The 15,197-nt window shown below is 36.2% G+C and overlaps 1 protein-coding gene across 1 annotated transcript in view; it reads left to right on the top strand.

Annotated features, from left to right (window-relative positions):
* The window catches only part of KCMF1 (potassium channel modulatory factor 1), a 45,118-nt gene that overhangs the window by 17,203 nt on the left and 12,718 nt on the right, over nt 1–15,197 (top strand). The window contains exons 2-3 of the mRNA XM_084225025.1: nt 5,540–5,707; nt 13,137–13,276. Of these exons, the coding sequence (XP_084081151.1) occupies nt 5,540–5,707; nt 13,137–13,276 (308 nt within the window). The remainder of the gene's footprint in view (nt 1–5,539; nt 5,708–13,136; nt 13,277–15,197) is intronic.

Raw genomic sequence — 15,197 nt, 5'->3', positions numbered from 1 at the left:
CACAGTTTGCTTTAGTAAACATGAGGAAAGGTAAACAAAAATGAACATTCTATTTGGTTGATTTTTCTAGTGAAATGCTCACAGTAGTAGTTCTTAGATTTTGACCTCTCAAACTAGGCAGTAGTCTGCATTGAGAAATTAATCTATTAAAGTAAGAAACAATTGGCTTTTTTTTAAATTAAGTATCGAATGGCATATATTTTCCTTTCTTCAGTCTTGGAAACGAATTTCTTGAGTAGAATATCTTAAGGTTTGGACTTTTTGTGTGTCATGTAGACTGCAGATGAGATAGTTAATCTCAAACAAATTTATTTAAAACTGAACAAACTCAGAGCAATCCTTTAAAAGGACACCTTGCACTAAAGCATATCAGATGCATTTTAAAAGTAGTGTTATGTATGATCTTTTTAATATATAAATAAAATGCAGTATACAGATTGCCGACTTTTGTACCACAAAAGCGGCAGCACAACTTTTCAATTTTCACTTGCATGCTTAAGTTGGTGCTTCTAAAAGGTAGAAACCTTAACATTTGTCTAGTCCCTTGAAACTGAGTGGTACTCTTCCATGTAATACTTTTAGTCTTTAGAAGGGTGAACCCTTCAGTACTTCATGTAAGTAGTAGCTGGCATTTTCTTTCTGGAGAAGAAACCCTTGATTGCCTAATTTTGTATTTGTGTTGTACATTAAAGAAATACAGTGATTCTCACTCTGAGCACTGATGAACAAAAACCAGATTAATTTGGAAGGTTGGGTTTTGGATATTCAGCTGCTGACAGGAATGCTAGATACTGATAACTACCCATGAAACTAGTGTCTTCTTGTGTATTTGCTAAGAGAGAGGAATTTAATTCTCAGGAACAGCAGAATGACTAAATATTCTTATCTGGAGCTAATTGTTGTTTTCATGGTTTGAATACTTCAGATGCTGGCTTTATATGTGTTTAAAATGTTTCCTAATGACTGGTATTTTCTTGGAAATTTCTAAAAATTTAACAATACATTCAAAATATTGATAAAGTTGAAGGCCTCATGTTGAGGCTGGAACTTATTTCAGTATCTCTGTATTACTCGTCTTTGACCATACACTCTTTACAAGAAAAAAAGTGATGAGTTTTCTACAATTTCTCAAGTAACTTTTTGTCTGGGTCTAATTATTGGGCTTTAAATGTCATTGTTATTATTTTGACTGCCCTTAGTTCTCAAGGACACTAAGTGGGGGGAAAACCTTTGCTTTTTTTACAAATGTGTGTCTATCCAAGGCAGTAATGGCTTGTGACATTACAAGACACTTTCACTGATGTTACCTTATAGCTTTGCTTGTAATTGTAAATACAAATTGATCCTGGTGTGTATAGTACTTGAACCATATTTTCTCCATTATGAAAATAACAATTATGTGCTCTCTTTGGTATATCTAAACCTAGGACCAATTATATTAATTTTAGGTAATTTCTAGTAAAAACAGTTCTGTGTCATAAGATCAAAGTATGTTTGGCTGTTGGGATTAAAATATGAAAGGTGTTGGGAAAGAACAGTTTTGTTTACCTTTTTTTTTCCTAGAATCACTCAACAAACCATTCAACATGTAAAAAGTAATTGACCTGGATGAAAAGAAGATGTGGGCTTCATAAAAATGTAGTAAGACTTCTGTAGTGAAGGGTTAGAGCATACTTTATTGATGGGACTGTTAGGTATGTCTGGACTCACTTCACTCAGAGTCAAACTAGAGAGACTGAGAGTTGATATTGCAAGGGAATACTTCTGAAGGAACTTTTAGAATCTGATGCTTGATAGTTAAAGGTGAATCAAAGTTCCTTAGATTTTTAGCACAATGCTGTCCTCTGCTGGAACAGTGTTGCATTAAAAGAGCATTTTTATGCTGATCAGAAAGGTTTTAATTAGATGTGAACTGTTGTGCAGTGTCTATTGGTACTTGTATAGTAGTAACAAAGTAGAACAAAATTTGAGGATGCCTCCAATATCATGTATGATGTAATGTAATCTTTAACTTAAATGGATATTTCTTACTCTTACCATTCCAAGCCAATATTTTCCATAAGGTGAATCAGAAGTTCTCATTGAACAGCAAGTTTTTTGGAGTCAATAGGATTTCATTCTCTGAGTCTTTTGAAGTCAGTAGTAACTGTTCTTGCAAGTCAGAAGTGTATCTTATTACTTTCCACAGAGTATTCATGCTTTTCCTTAGGGTGCTTCTTTGCTCTTGTTCCCTGCTTTAAAGTGAACTTCTTCAGAATGTGGGGGTGGGGGGATTTCACAAAACCCATGACCAATGTGGATGCATCCTGTTTAATCTCACAGTCTTGAATCTGTTACATACCTTGGAAACGTAAGGTAAATGCAGGGAAATGTTGGATAGACACATACTGCTGAAAGACATGCTATGCTAAATAAATTGTTATCTTTGGGGGTTTGAGGTTTGAGGTGGAATGAACTTTTGGAATTTAAGTTGATATAAAGATGAAAGTTAAAAAATTAAAATCAAAAGCTTTTGTTATAGTAGAAAGAATAAGGTGGGAGGAAATTATTTGGTTATTTCAGTTTCTGGATCACATGTTGGGTAGGTAGTCAAGATTTTGGCAGCCAAGAAATAGGCCTAAAAAGGAACAGGAAGAACTGTCAGGCCTGACTTTGCTGACTATTATATAAAGGGAAAAATAAGTAATATAATTTCTAGAAAAGAGATTCTGCTGGATTTGAGAAGAGGTCTGGGGATTTAAACATGTATTTACCTCATATGTTTACCTTATTTCAATTTCATAATTTTCCCTTTTGCCATTTTCATTCTCTGCTACAGATAAGAATATAAGCGTAACTTGGTACGCTTGCTGCCAGCCTGTTCCTCAGAGCAGAAGATGTGGTGATTGTTGTAAAATACCAACTTTGAGAGATGTAGAAATAATGCTGTCTCTAGACCATTGCAATTCTCTTGGTCTGACTTCACCAGCCATAGGGATGTGTTATGTTAATATTAGTTTTTCTCTTTGCAACAGATTATAGATGTTCTAATAATTGATGATAAGTCACAAAGTTAATCTGTTATTTGAAGACCCAGTAGATTCTCACTGCAAATGTTCTAAAGTTTTAAATACAAACATTACGTAGTTTACGTTTATGGCTGAATTTCCCTGAAGTTAGTATCACATCATATATGGAGACTGCAGTTTGGAATAATGTGGAGGTGTGGTATTCACATTCTCTGAAGGGAGAGATATCATTCTTTCCCCCAGGATTTTTCCTGGGGAAGGCAGTGAGAAGCACAGCGAAGAAGAAAAAGCAATTTTTATCTCTACTTGCTGCTCCTGTTGTTTGGCACTTATGGAATGTGTTATGGAGATTGTTTACCGAAAGTGATTTGTTAGTTGGACTCTGGTGATGGTTGTTTGGATTGATTGGCCATTTAGGTCAAAGCTGTGTCGTGACTGTCTGATAAGAGTCACAGGTTTTTCTTTAGTATCTCTTTAGTATACTTATAATATAGTATTAGTGTAATATAGTATAGCTTAATAAAGCATTTGTTCAGCCTTCTGAAGTCATGGAGTCAGAGCACATTATTCCCTACACTGGCGTCATCCTGCATCGATAGAAAAGTATTGATGTGAAGAAAACCTGTAAATGAGAGCTTCTTAAAAATGTCTGTCTTAAGTAGGAATGATGTAAATGCTTGAGAGAATACATGACAGGAGTTTGTTGCAAAGAGGTTTACATCTGCATTAAATCAGTTGTTCCAAGCTTAAATGAAAAGAGTGGGAGAAATGCTACTTTCTGGAGAAGCATGGGTTAGTACATCAGTTGGAAAACTGTTAGGGTCTGACAAAAACTCTAGGTTAAACTAGTCTGCTTATTTCAATGGGACGTCTAACTTGCTGATCAACTGTTTTCTAGAAAGTTTAGTAGGCAACAAAGAGACTCACAGTGCTGCCAGTAGCTGCTAAGTGTTGTATGTACAGCATCCATTGTTGGGGGCATCTGTGTGCTGCATAGGTAGAATTTTGTGGGTCTCTGTGTGAGAGGAAAAAAAGCAAACAAACCAACTGAAGCAGTGAAATTCAGACTACAAATTTAGCAAGCAAGTGCTCCCAGAAACTAGCCTGCTGTCAATGTCCAAATCATCAGATTGTTAAAAATCCTTCAGAGTTGATAGATGAAAGTTCAGGGGGAAGGACCTTTTTTCTTCTTTTTTAAGCCAACCAAACCAACTTTGAAGATGGTAATATGCCATCCTCAAAACATAGTTCAGCTATTAACAAAGATTCTGAAGATACTTTCTTTTAACATGTTATTCCATGTAGAGTGATGCTTGCAGAATATATAAGCAGTGAGATAAAAAAAATTAGATTCAGTATTCACGTAAGCACCATGCTTAGACATTAGAAGCGATTAGTGCCTGAAGCTGTCCTGGTAGGCGGAAAAACTAAAGGCAAAAGTGATAAAATAATTTTGCTCACTGCTCCTCTGAATGTCATATTGCAATTGTTTAAACAAGTTGGGGAGATTCAAAAGAAATTGCTTATTAATGTGTTTCTGAATTACTTGTGGTAAAGCTTATATTAGATGCTACCTCGGGGAGTAGTAGAAACAAAGGCAAAAAAAAATTCTGTAACTCGCACCAGTCCTCTGACAACTAGCCTAAAATAAAAAAGGGATATGGCTAATGTGACTGTTTTGTTCTGGCATTTTGCTCTTAAATTGTCTGTGCTTTTGCCAAACTGTGAAGAAGAAGTCTTAAGTGATGCTGAAAGAGGGTGTTGATCCAAATCCTGCCTTGGTTGTACACAGTAGTTTGTTTTGTGAAGGCCCTTAATTTGCTGCTGCAGTTGAAAGACATTTGTGCTAGCCTTTTGCAGGTTACAAGATGATGCCACTTCTGAACTGAAACCATACAGAGAGAAATGAAAACTTCTTGAAGCTATAAAACCTTTCTCAGATACACGCAAGTGTGACAACTTTACATTGCAAAGAATGAGTTTAAGGGAGAAATAGAATGGAGAGAACTGATGCAGCCTAAATTAAAAGAACGTGGGAAAAGGTCCTTATTTCTACACCACATGAAATGTCTATTCAGAACTAAAATATTAGGAAGTGTTGAATTAAAAGTTGAAAAACTAGTAAGTTTTTAGCAGTGATTGATTTAGTTGTTGTTTTTCTTTCCTCTCGGTCAGTCATTATACAATTTGGCTTTTAAAAGGGGCACAATTCCTGACTGAACATTCAAAATACCAATTGAAATTATGAGGTAAAGGTGTGTGTAGGAAGATGTAGCCAAAGAGCTTTTATAACTTAACCTGTTATTCTTTCAGTGCTTGAGTGTGCTTTACTTCAAGAATTCAAGATCCTAATTTTGGGAGAATGGTGTCTTTCAAAGATACAAATACATTTAAAAATTTGAGTCTTGTGTCAGCTGCACATGTCAGACATGTTGGTTCTTATTAGTTATTGAGAGGCAGTAGCAACAAATCTTTCTCATGAAAAATAAATGCCTTTGTTGTTGTCTTAAAGCAATTTTATTTGTTTACAGGTGTCAGCTGTGATGCATGTTTAAAAGGAAATTTTCGAGGCCGCCGGTACAAGTGTTTAATTTGCTACGATTACGATCTGTGTGCAACTTGTTATGAAAGTGGTGCAACGACAACAAGGCATACAACTGACCATCCAATGCAGTGCATACTAACAAGAGTAGATTTTGGTAAGTGATCATTTTAAACTCCAGTAATTTGTTGCTGTATTGTGTCCATAAACATTATGCTGATTTTCCTGTTTCTAACTATTAATCACTTCCCCCGTTAGTGCACTAAAAATATGGGCTAAGTTCTTCAGTTCCAATAGGCAGGCATGTTTTCTTTGATAGAAGAACTACATTTTTTTTTTTTAACTGCTGAATATGTATATCTGATTTTTTTTATTTTGGTCTGATTACAGCAGATTATGAGACTAATAAATACAATTAATAACAGTGACTACTGTTAAAAGTGCCACAATCTAAAAGTAGAAAAAAAATTCTGGTGAGATTTTTGTAGGAAGGTAGTTCATTTGTGGTTTTTGTGAGACTGTAAGTATAGGAAAGCTGTAGTGATGGGCTGCAATGAGTATGAGAGATTAGTGGTAAGGACTAGAATGTAGTCTTTTTGGAATTCCTTTGTTGATCTCCTAATCCAAGAATTATTTCTAACTATAAAGCCTTGTCAGTATTTAAAATAAACAATAATTGTTCTTGTGTCTTTGAGAAATGACCGCTCACTTTAAAGATTTCAAAGGTTTACTAAACCTTAACAAAATACAGCAAAGGACTGAATAAGGGAAAAGGACAGTGCTGGGGGCATGGAACTAGACTGCCATGTGCTCACCCACAAAATGGCTGCTCCTGGCCCCTCCCAAAGGCTGTCAGTCAACTCTACTTCACTTTCCTGCAAGGTGATTGGAGGTCAGGTGTTGTCATGCAGCGCGCCCCTACCAGCAGGCCATGCAAGGGGCACATGTACATGCCTTCTCTCCACATGTCCTGGACAGCCCAGGCTGTCTGGGCAGCCACACAGAGCGGGGCAACGGTGGGCATCAAAACAACAAACCACAATAACATCAATCAAACTTCTCTGAACATACACACAATATTCATCCCCTAATTCCTGGAGCCAATTATCATTGTACCTATCTCTCTTATGTCTTATCCAGTTTGTTGTTTGTGTTGCATTGTAGTTGAAATAAGTTGTAACTTGTGAGAAATTTTTTGTGACAGTCCACCGCTCCATGATGTTGCTGATGCTGGACGTGTATTTTCTTTGGATGTCCAACACATGGGACTAGCATTTCAGTATTTTTTCCTAGCGCTTGCAGCTGTAATCTTCATTTTTTGAATCCATTAAATATGATGGCTTCTCAAAAGTCCTAGCTTCTTTGCCTTTTTGATTAGAACTGAGGTAAAATTTATACTTTATTGGTCTCAAGTTTTGAGAATAGCTACATATAGAAACATGCAGTTTCTTAAAACAACCTTTATATGAAGCTGTCTTCAGTTTTCTTTTATTTCTCAGGTCTCCTCTTGCCCTGAGATTGCCTGGTCATGACTTCAGAAGTCCAGATCATGGGAGTCGGTAGTTCGAAAGGAAATAATTTATTGCATTATCAAAAATACATGCCCCTATTTTAACATAAATATTTCTTGTCTGGCTTTTCTTTTTTCCTCTCTGTACAGTATTAGCAATTGAGGTCACTGTTTCAAATGCACAGTTGAAACTTCTTAACTTTGTTAGCAGCAGTTATTTTTGGATATTAGTAAGTACTAAATACTAATCACGGCAGTAAGAAGACTGAAACATACTAACAGTAAATATCTCAGATTTCAGTGTGCTGCAATGAGAGCTTGTTCTAAACTATACTTTTTTCAAAAAATGCCTCTAATGAGAATGACTAAGAATTATGTTTTGTTTCTTGCAACTTGAGTACTTCTCTTTCAGTAGTTTTTGATAAATGTACTTTTGACTTAATGCCTTTTATGTGTGTGCATTGTACAGACAGAGAGGGGTTATTTTTTACTATTTAAGTATGCATAAAGAAGGTTCACGGTGAAGTATTGAGATGGGTAATAGGATTTGAAGGGCAACTTCTATTTGGCTTGGTGTTTATGCTGTTTATTCTCTAAATGAGAATAAGAAAACATGGTCTATAAATTTTATATGGCTAGATTTCCAAGCCTTGCTCCCATAGAACTAGTATCAGAAAAGAAAATACTGCAGCTCAGCTCTAGTAAGACTTCTGGTTTGATTAACTCTGCAGAACAATTAATATCACCAGATTGTGAGCCACAGCAAAGTCTGATGGCGTAGAATTACTACCAACCTTATAAGCTTATAGAATGAAGAATTAATTGGAAAAATTGATAAATGACATATTCCTTAGAGTTCAGAAAGATCTGTGACATCATTCAGAAAATGTTTTGATTTTAGAGTTCTAGAATACTCTAGATTAGAATAGAATATACCTAAAGGTGTGTACATTACAGTATTGTACAGATGCTTAAAGAAACTGGTGACTTTTCAAAGGGCCTTGTGTTTGAGGAGGTCATGTGACTTTGAGGAACATGCCAAAAATTAGGCACTAAGAAATGTTAAATATAATCGGAAAATCAATAGTAACTGGTAGAAGTAATCTAAAATTATCTGATTTGGGGTTGTTAGGATAGTTGTATTAGTGGATATTAAAAATCACGAAGGTTAGATATTAATGTCTGCGAAGAAAATAATCTCAAGGGTGAAATTGGCAACTAAGTGGTTTATTCCCAGCCAGCAGCAAAGCCCCACACAGCTACTTGCTCATTCTCCACCAGCAAAATCAGATAGAGAATTGGAAGGGTAAAAGCTGAAAAGTCTTGTCTTGAGCCAGACAGTTTTAATAGGGAAAGAAGAAATGGTGCACGTAAGCAAAGCAAAACAAGGAATTTATTCAGTACTTCCCCCAGGCAGGCAGGTAGTCAGAAATCTAGAGAACAGGGTCCCATCATGCCTCATGGTGACTTGGGAGGACGAACAACATCACTTCAAGTATGGTCCTCTTCCTCCTTCTTCCCCCCTTCATATACTTTATATCCTGAGCATTGGTGTCATTATGGTCCAGAATCTCCCTTTGGTCAGTTGCGGTTACCTGTCCTGACTGACCTGTCTCCTCCCAGTCTCCCATGCATCCCAGCTTCCTCATTATTGTAGCAGTGCAAAAAGCAGAAAAAGCCCTGGCTCTGTGTAAGCCCTGCTCAGCAGTAACAAAAACATCTTGATTTATCAGCCCTGTGTTCAACACAAATCCAGAAGATAGCCCCATACTTCACGCTGTGAAGAAAAATAACTCTATCCCAGCTGAAACCAGCACAAGCACAAAACTAATAAAGTGTTTCGTAGTTTCCCGTGATGTGGGAAGTCAAATGAAAGGAGGGTGTTTGTAATGATGACAGTTATGAGTAGGGAATGTTCTTAAGTAAGGAAGATGTTACTAGAAACACAAACTGGAAGGCTGTTAGTGTAACTGGGTGTGTGAATTGTAGTTCACTTGGCTATTGACAAACTTCAATACTGTTATCTGTAGACAGGTTTGCTTCAATATGAAAATACTTTAATAGCAGTAAACTTACAGTTTTTGCTTATGATATGCAGGAAGGTGGACAGCTAGTGGAAAAGGAGTATTTTATCAAGGGAAAGGAAGCAGAATGGGGAATCCTTCTGTTGCAAAACTGATGCAACGACTTCAGAGGAGGTCACTGTTATTCTTCTGATTTTAGAAGTGCACATGGATCTCAGTGAGTCATTTGCCCAACATCCATCTGCTGTGATGCTAAGGCCCCTGTACCATTAAATCCCACCACCACTCTGGGCAGCACTGTCTAGGTGCAGGTATTGGTGGAGTTCACTAAAGTACTCTGCCTGAAGCTGCAACCAAATTGTTTGTGGTGGACAGCTGACAGCATGGATGATCCTTTCAGCGTAGAAAAAGTCACATACTGTTTACCTCTGTGAAAGTTGAGATCAGTTCTTTGAGTTCATAGGTACTGTAATAATGTTGCAGAATATACTGCAAGAAGATGGACTTCTTCAGGTATGCTGAAAGAGCTTTTGTTTTCAGCTTGACAAATTTTGATTTTTTTTCTCTGAGATTCAGACTATTCTAGGAGCCAGTATGAGAACACTGAAAACAATTTAAAAACTCTAGTGTTTTCTGTGCATGTTCACTCTTGCACCATCTGGTTGCTGTAATTATCTTTCAGGAGTCAGTATATAACCTATATATATTCATTTTTAAGCAAGATGGGATCCAGAAAATGGCAATGCTGTTGTTCCTCAGCCCCCTCAAGAGATACTGGAAAAAATTATACGCTGAATGATACGCTGCTGTAAGAGGGACAGAGCTTAAAATAAAGTATCAAGTCTAATATTTAATGAGAAGTAGCCTTTAAAGCACAAATCCAGTTAGTTTATTTCAGAGTGGTCAAAGAGTAGAATTGTAATAGGCCTGTGTAAAGAACAGGCATGTGCTTACCAGGCAGACACAGTACTTCTATGGTCTTCTTAGGTCAATTTTTCAGGACAATGGAAAAGTTCACAGCAAATTTCCTAGTTTCCTTTTTCCTAAAAAAACATTTTAACATGTTAGAATGCTTTAGGGTCTAAGCATGTGGCTTGCCCATTACCACATCATATTAAAGTGGCTATACTGACAAGCAAAGTAATACAAATTGTTAGTAGGATTCTCTGACAGTCATATTGTGTTATTTCATCTAAGTACAGAACCTACCATGGTTCAGAAGTGCCTTCACTTGTCAGCTAAGGGGCATGTGTGTCAGAAGATCCTGCCACCTTTTGTTCCCTAGGCAGAGGGAACTGATTAAATAATGGGCACCATAATAATGTGTAGTGTGGGATTGACTGGATTCTCCAGAAGTCAGCTTGAGACTTTTGTGGGTTTTTTGGTTTGGGTTTTTTTTTCACACACTGAAACAAGGTAATTTGTGCTAAATGTGTATCATGCTAAGTCTGAGCGTTGTAGTTTGTTTGCAACAAGACTGAAGCAGCTTTGAGGGTAATACGGCTGCTTGATAAATGATACAAGAACATACATACTTTGTTTTGTCAGGTGGTGTGTTGCCACCATTTGGTTTCTTCAAATTTTGAAGAAGATTAAATAAGTACGCTATACTTGTGTCATACCAGCATTTTTATCTATATGTATATATCACATTGAAATTACATTACTTATATGAAGAAAGCTGAAACTATAATTCCATACTGCTGTGTAGTCTTGTAAAGAGTTGTCTTAACCAAAAATACGAGCTGTTAGAAAATGTAATCCTGAATCAGATGTCTCTTTGAAAGATTAACTTTTATCTAAGGGATTCTGTGAGACTGTTTTTTTCACTAACCTCCTACCAATTTTATGAATGTGCTTGTTAGATTTTAATATTAAGTATACATTTAACTTTTGTAGCTATAGATCGATAGAAAAGCAAAACTGCTGATATTTTTGGTTGTATTTTCACCTTTAATTCAGGTTGTTTCTTGGAGTTTTTTCCCCACCAAGGAAAAGCTATAATGTCTAAACACTGCTGTGCTTGAAAACTGACTTCATAAACTATTATTGGGTCCTCAACAGACAGTGTTGTGATCCTTATACTCCTTTGTGTTCTTCCCCTAATTGATGAGGAATATGGGTCATGAATCTTAGCCTAGAGGGATGCGACTGAATCTGATTTTACTTCTTTGCTAAATACTTTTACTTGTCTTCCTAGACATCTTGAACAGAGGGCTTTAGAGGTCTAGAGGAGTTTGAAGAATTATGGACTCCTGCTTTTATCTTTGAAATGAACTAAAATTTCGGAATCTGAAAGATTTCTTTGTGGTCAAAAGAAACAATTCTTCAATCATGGAGACATTGCATTCTAAACTGATAGATTTGTGAATGAAAAATGGTAACACAGTTGTAGGTTGCTTCATTTCTGCAGCCAGGGAGGCATGGTGTTTCTGTTTCTTCCCATATTGCCTCTAATTCTTAGTTAACTTCATTAGCAAAGGACCTCTTGGTAGTCAGGGACATGACTGTTCGTAATTGTAGGATTTTTTATGTGCTTGTAGAAACAAAACATATGGAGAAATACCCATTCAGTGCTAAAAATCAGACACCATCATGAGACCACTTGATAACCAACCTTATTTTTTTTTAACTTAGATTTTAATTTAAAGGAAAATTTATCTGGTGATCTCTATTTCACATTAGAAAAGAGATTTTGGTTGTAAGAGAGATTAAAGTTGAAGAGGAAAAAAGAAGGGAGGTGTATACTTAAAAGGAAAAATAGCTAGATTTGCCAGCTTTAACTTCAACACACTTCTTAATATTTCTTTTTCCAGACAAAGTCACATTTGTTTGGCATTCTCATGTATGTTTGATGTATATTACAAGAAGGATGTGGAAGGAGGTATGAGTGGGAGTACATGCCAGAGGTATAATCAGGAGACTGCAAAGTACTCGGGTTTTTATTTTGTTAGTGAATAAATGGGGTTTTTTTTGTAATCTTTGAAAACAAGGAACAACACAGGCTTTGACAGTCTTGTCAGACCTCCCCCCTCTGTGATAGAACTGTGTGTACTGCTAAAATTTTTGATATCTGGATTGAGCTAACAGTGTATTCAAGGAAAAGATACCTCTATGTGCACGCTCATCTATTTACAACTCTCTCCAGATGGGTTGTGGCCCTGGGCCTTTTGCTCAGCTGTGAAGCTGGAGTTGGTACCATTGCCTTACTTGAAAATACATTTATTCATTCTCAGTGAGTTTCATAGGTAGAGGTCTTTTGATATTTAAGAGATTTTCTTGTTTGGTTGGTTTTTTTAGGATTTGTTTTTCATATTGATGTGAATGAGAAGCTTGTTATTCATGTTTCCTCTAAAATATAAAATATTTTAATACCCTGCAGAGGGTGAGAGAGAATAATGTTCTCTTCTTGCATGCTTTAATAAAATTTCATCTGAAGTTTGGGGAACTTCTGTGTTAGCAACTTAAAAGTGCCTACTTTTCATCAGTAATGTACAAGTGCTCACATTCAGTGCATGTAAAAGTTGAAGCCAGTGTGTAACAGATACTAAGATTCCTTTTCCACTGTCAAACTTCCATGTTATATATTTGAGACATTTCTGAAACTACTTACTGCAAAGTAGTCGTTCAACTATGGCATAAATGGTGTCACTGAGACCTTCTAAATTTTGATCTGAATTGAGGTTTTGTCAAGAAATCAGCTTCTAAAATTTCATCATTAAAAATATCATACCATCGTTGACCCTGTGTGTGGGATAAGAAAAGTAGTGGAAAAGTGAAAGTTTGGCAGTATCAGCAGCATCACGATGTAAGTCTTTTTTCCTAGTAAATATTAGAAAACTAAGTTATGTGTGCTAATCAAAATTAAAATGTAGTCTCTGGTTTTTCTCATCAGTGACTAAAGCACTCCTGAATACAGTCATTTCAATGAAAAAACAGATTAATTTAGTACAGCCTGCAGTGAAGTACGTGTATAAATTGAGGTTGATGTGAACAAAATTAATGGTGATACTGCTTTAAAGTAACCTCTATTTAATTTCTTCCTGTTTCAGATTTGTACTATGGTGGAGAAGCTTTCTCTGTAGAGCAGCCACAGTCTTTCACTTGTCCTTATTGTGGGAAAATGGGTTATACGGAAACATCTCTTCAAGAACATGTTACTTCTGAGCATGCAGAAACATCAACAGAAGTGGTGAGAAGCCTCAGAACTTGCTTTAATGGTGGAAATATATTTTAAACAGCCTCATTTCTGAAATACTGTCTTTCTGTTCTTTCTTGAAGCATGTATTCATTTAAATGCCTTGTCTGAAGAGAAAATACCTACATTTGAGAATGACATCAAAATTCGTCTATGATTTATGGGTATCATGATATACTGAGCTTGCTTCCTTCTTTTAGAGTTTTTGTTTGTTATCCTGATGCAGAGGCTGCCATGTTTAGAAGATTGTTTTACTGAAAGACAAAATTTAGGAAGTCATCATAGCCTGTCTAGCTGTGTCTCCCTTTTCATAATTAGTGTGTAATTGTTCTGCTAGCTTACAGCTATGCCGGTCTTCTGTAACTGTAAGAGAGAGAAAGACATGCGGATAGTTTGTTATATTTTCTAATAGCTTTTTTAATAGACCTCCTATTTTATGCAGTGGAATTCTATAATTGTTTTAAAACTACTCTTGTTAAAAGAGGTGGATTTCCCCTATCCCTAACCATTAGTGGTTTAAAGTGCTCTTCTTAAACAAGTTTCAACAGAAATACTTTAATTGGAGATGTTAACTCTCACTATCTTGATTGACCTTGGGAATAGGAGAAACTGGGTTAGCAGCTTAGCAGAACGACATGGAGTGTGCTGTTCTGTGCTTAACTGTTTTACCCTAGACCCTTAGGTAGAAAGTGATGCTTGAAGTGGATTACTCATCAGTAATACATTGTGTGAAATTAGTTATAAATAGGTTCTCTATTCTAATCTTCTAGTTTTCTTAATTTTCAAAGAATTCTGTGGAAGAAAATGAATGACTCTTCAAACCTAATAAGGAATTTGGGTGAAGAGGTGATGTGGGTGTTTGTTCACCTTTTTGGGGATTCAAAGGTGTTAGGATCTTTCTTAAAAACACGGGAACTGTTTACTTCACAATCAGTTGCACTGTGATGTATTATTTCACTCAGTCACATGCTGCAATTTTTACAGTCTCTCTGAGTTTTCCTTAAACTTTGCAACTTTCAAACATAGTATCAACCGTTGAAAGTTCTGCATTTGGATGACTTTCATTTTTTTGGTGGCTTGGTATTGCAGTTCTGATTTGCACCACTTGATGTCAGTGATATGTTCCAAACATTGAGTATTTGCAGATCCCAGGTTTTTAAACTTGACATGCCCTTGTTTGCAGTTCTGACTTCTAGAACCCCACACATAAAGCCTAAATTTGTGATTCTTGACAGCTGCTACTCTGGTAAATCCTGAAAGAGTTATATGTGTGAAAAAAAAGACACCACAAAACTTTTCTTTTTATGCATCAGTCTGCAACATGCTGTATTGTTGTTCCAAACAGTGATAAAGGACAATATTTTAATAATTGAATATGGTTGTTACTGTTTGTGCTAAGTTTTGAATCTGGAATGTGGTAAATATTTAGTGTGCAAGCACATAAAATTGTTAGGGTGCCGTACCCTTATTGGGATAGTGAAGGGCTACAAGACTAGTAAAGAGGAAAATATTTAGGATTTTAAATGTTTGTGGTTATAGGCTTTCAGACAATTACTTAGGTTTGGATACTGAGCTTGTAGTCCTTTGGGTATCACCTTTTGAAGATGTGTTTTATTTTAGACATGTATTTTTAGGGATGTAAGGGAACTTCACAGGGACAGAATTATTTGTATTTTAAAGGCTTTTTGCCCCCAGTTTTTCAAAGAATAAGCAAAATAATTTTTCATCTGGTAAATTTTGCCATTTTTCTGTTCAGAGCGATGTAGATAAGTTTACTTTTCTGCTGATTTTTCTCAGGTGTAGGCATTGATAAGTACAACAGTGGTAGGTATCTGCAGACAGGAATCACAGTCTGAATGAGGTTGAAAGGGATCTCTGGAGGTCATCTTGAGCAGGACTATGTACAGCTGGTTGC

Source organism: Fringilla coelebs (genome assembly GCF_963513975.1).
Source record: "Fringilla coelebs genome assembly, chromosome: Z".
In the NCBI taxonomy this organism is placed as follows: Eukaryota; Metazoa; Chordata; class Aves; order Passeriformes; family Fringillidae; genus Fringilla; species Fringilla coelebs.
The sequence above is the reverse complement of the archived record's forward strand: the minus strand, read 5'-3'. Positions and strand labels throughout refer to the sequence as shown.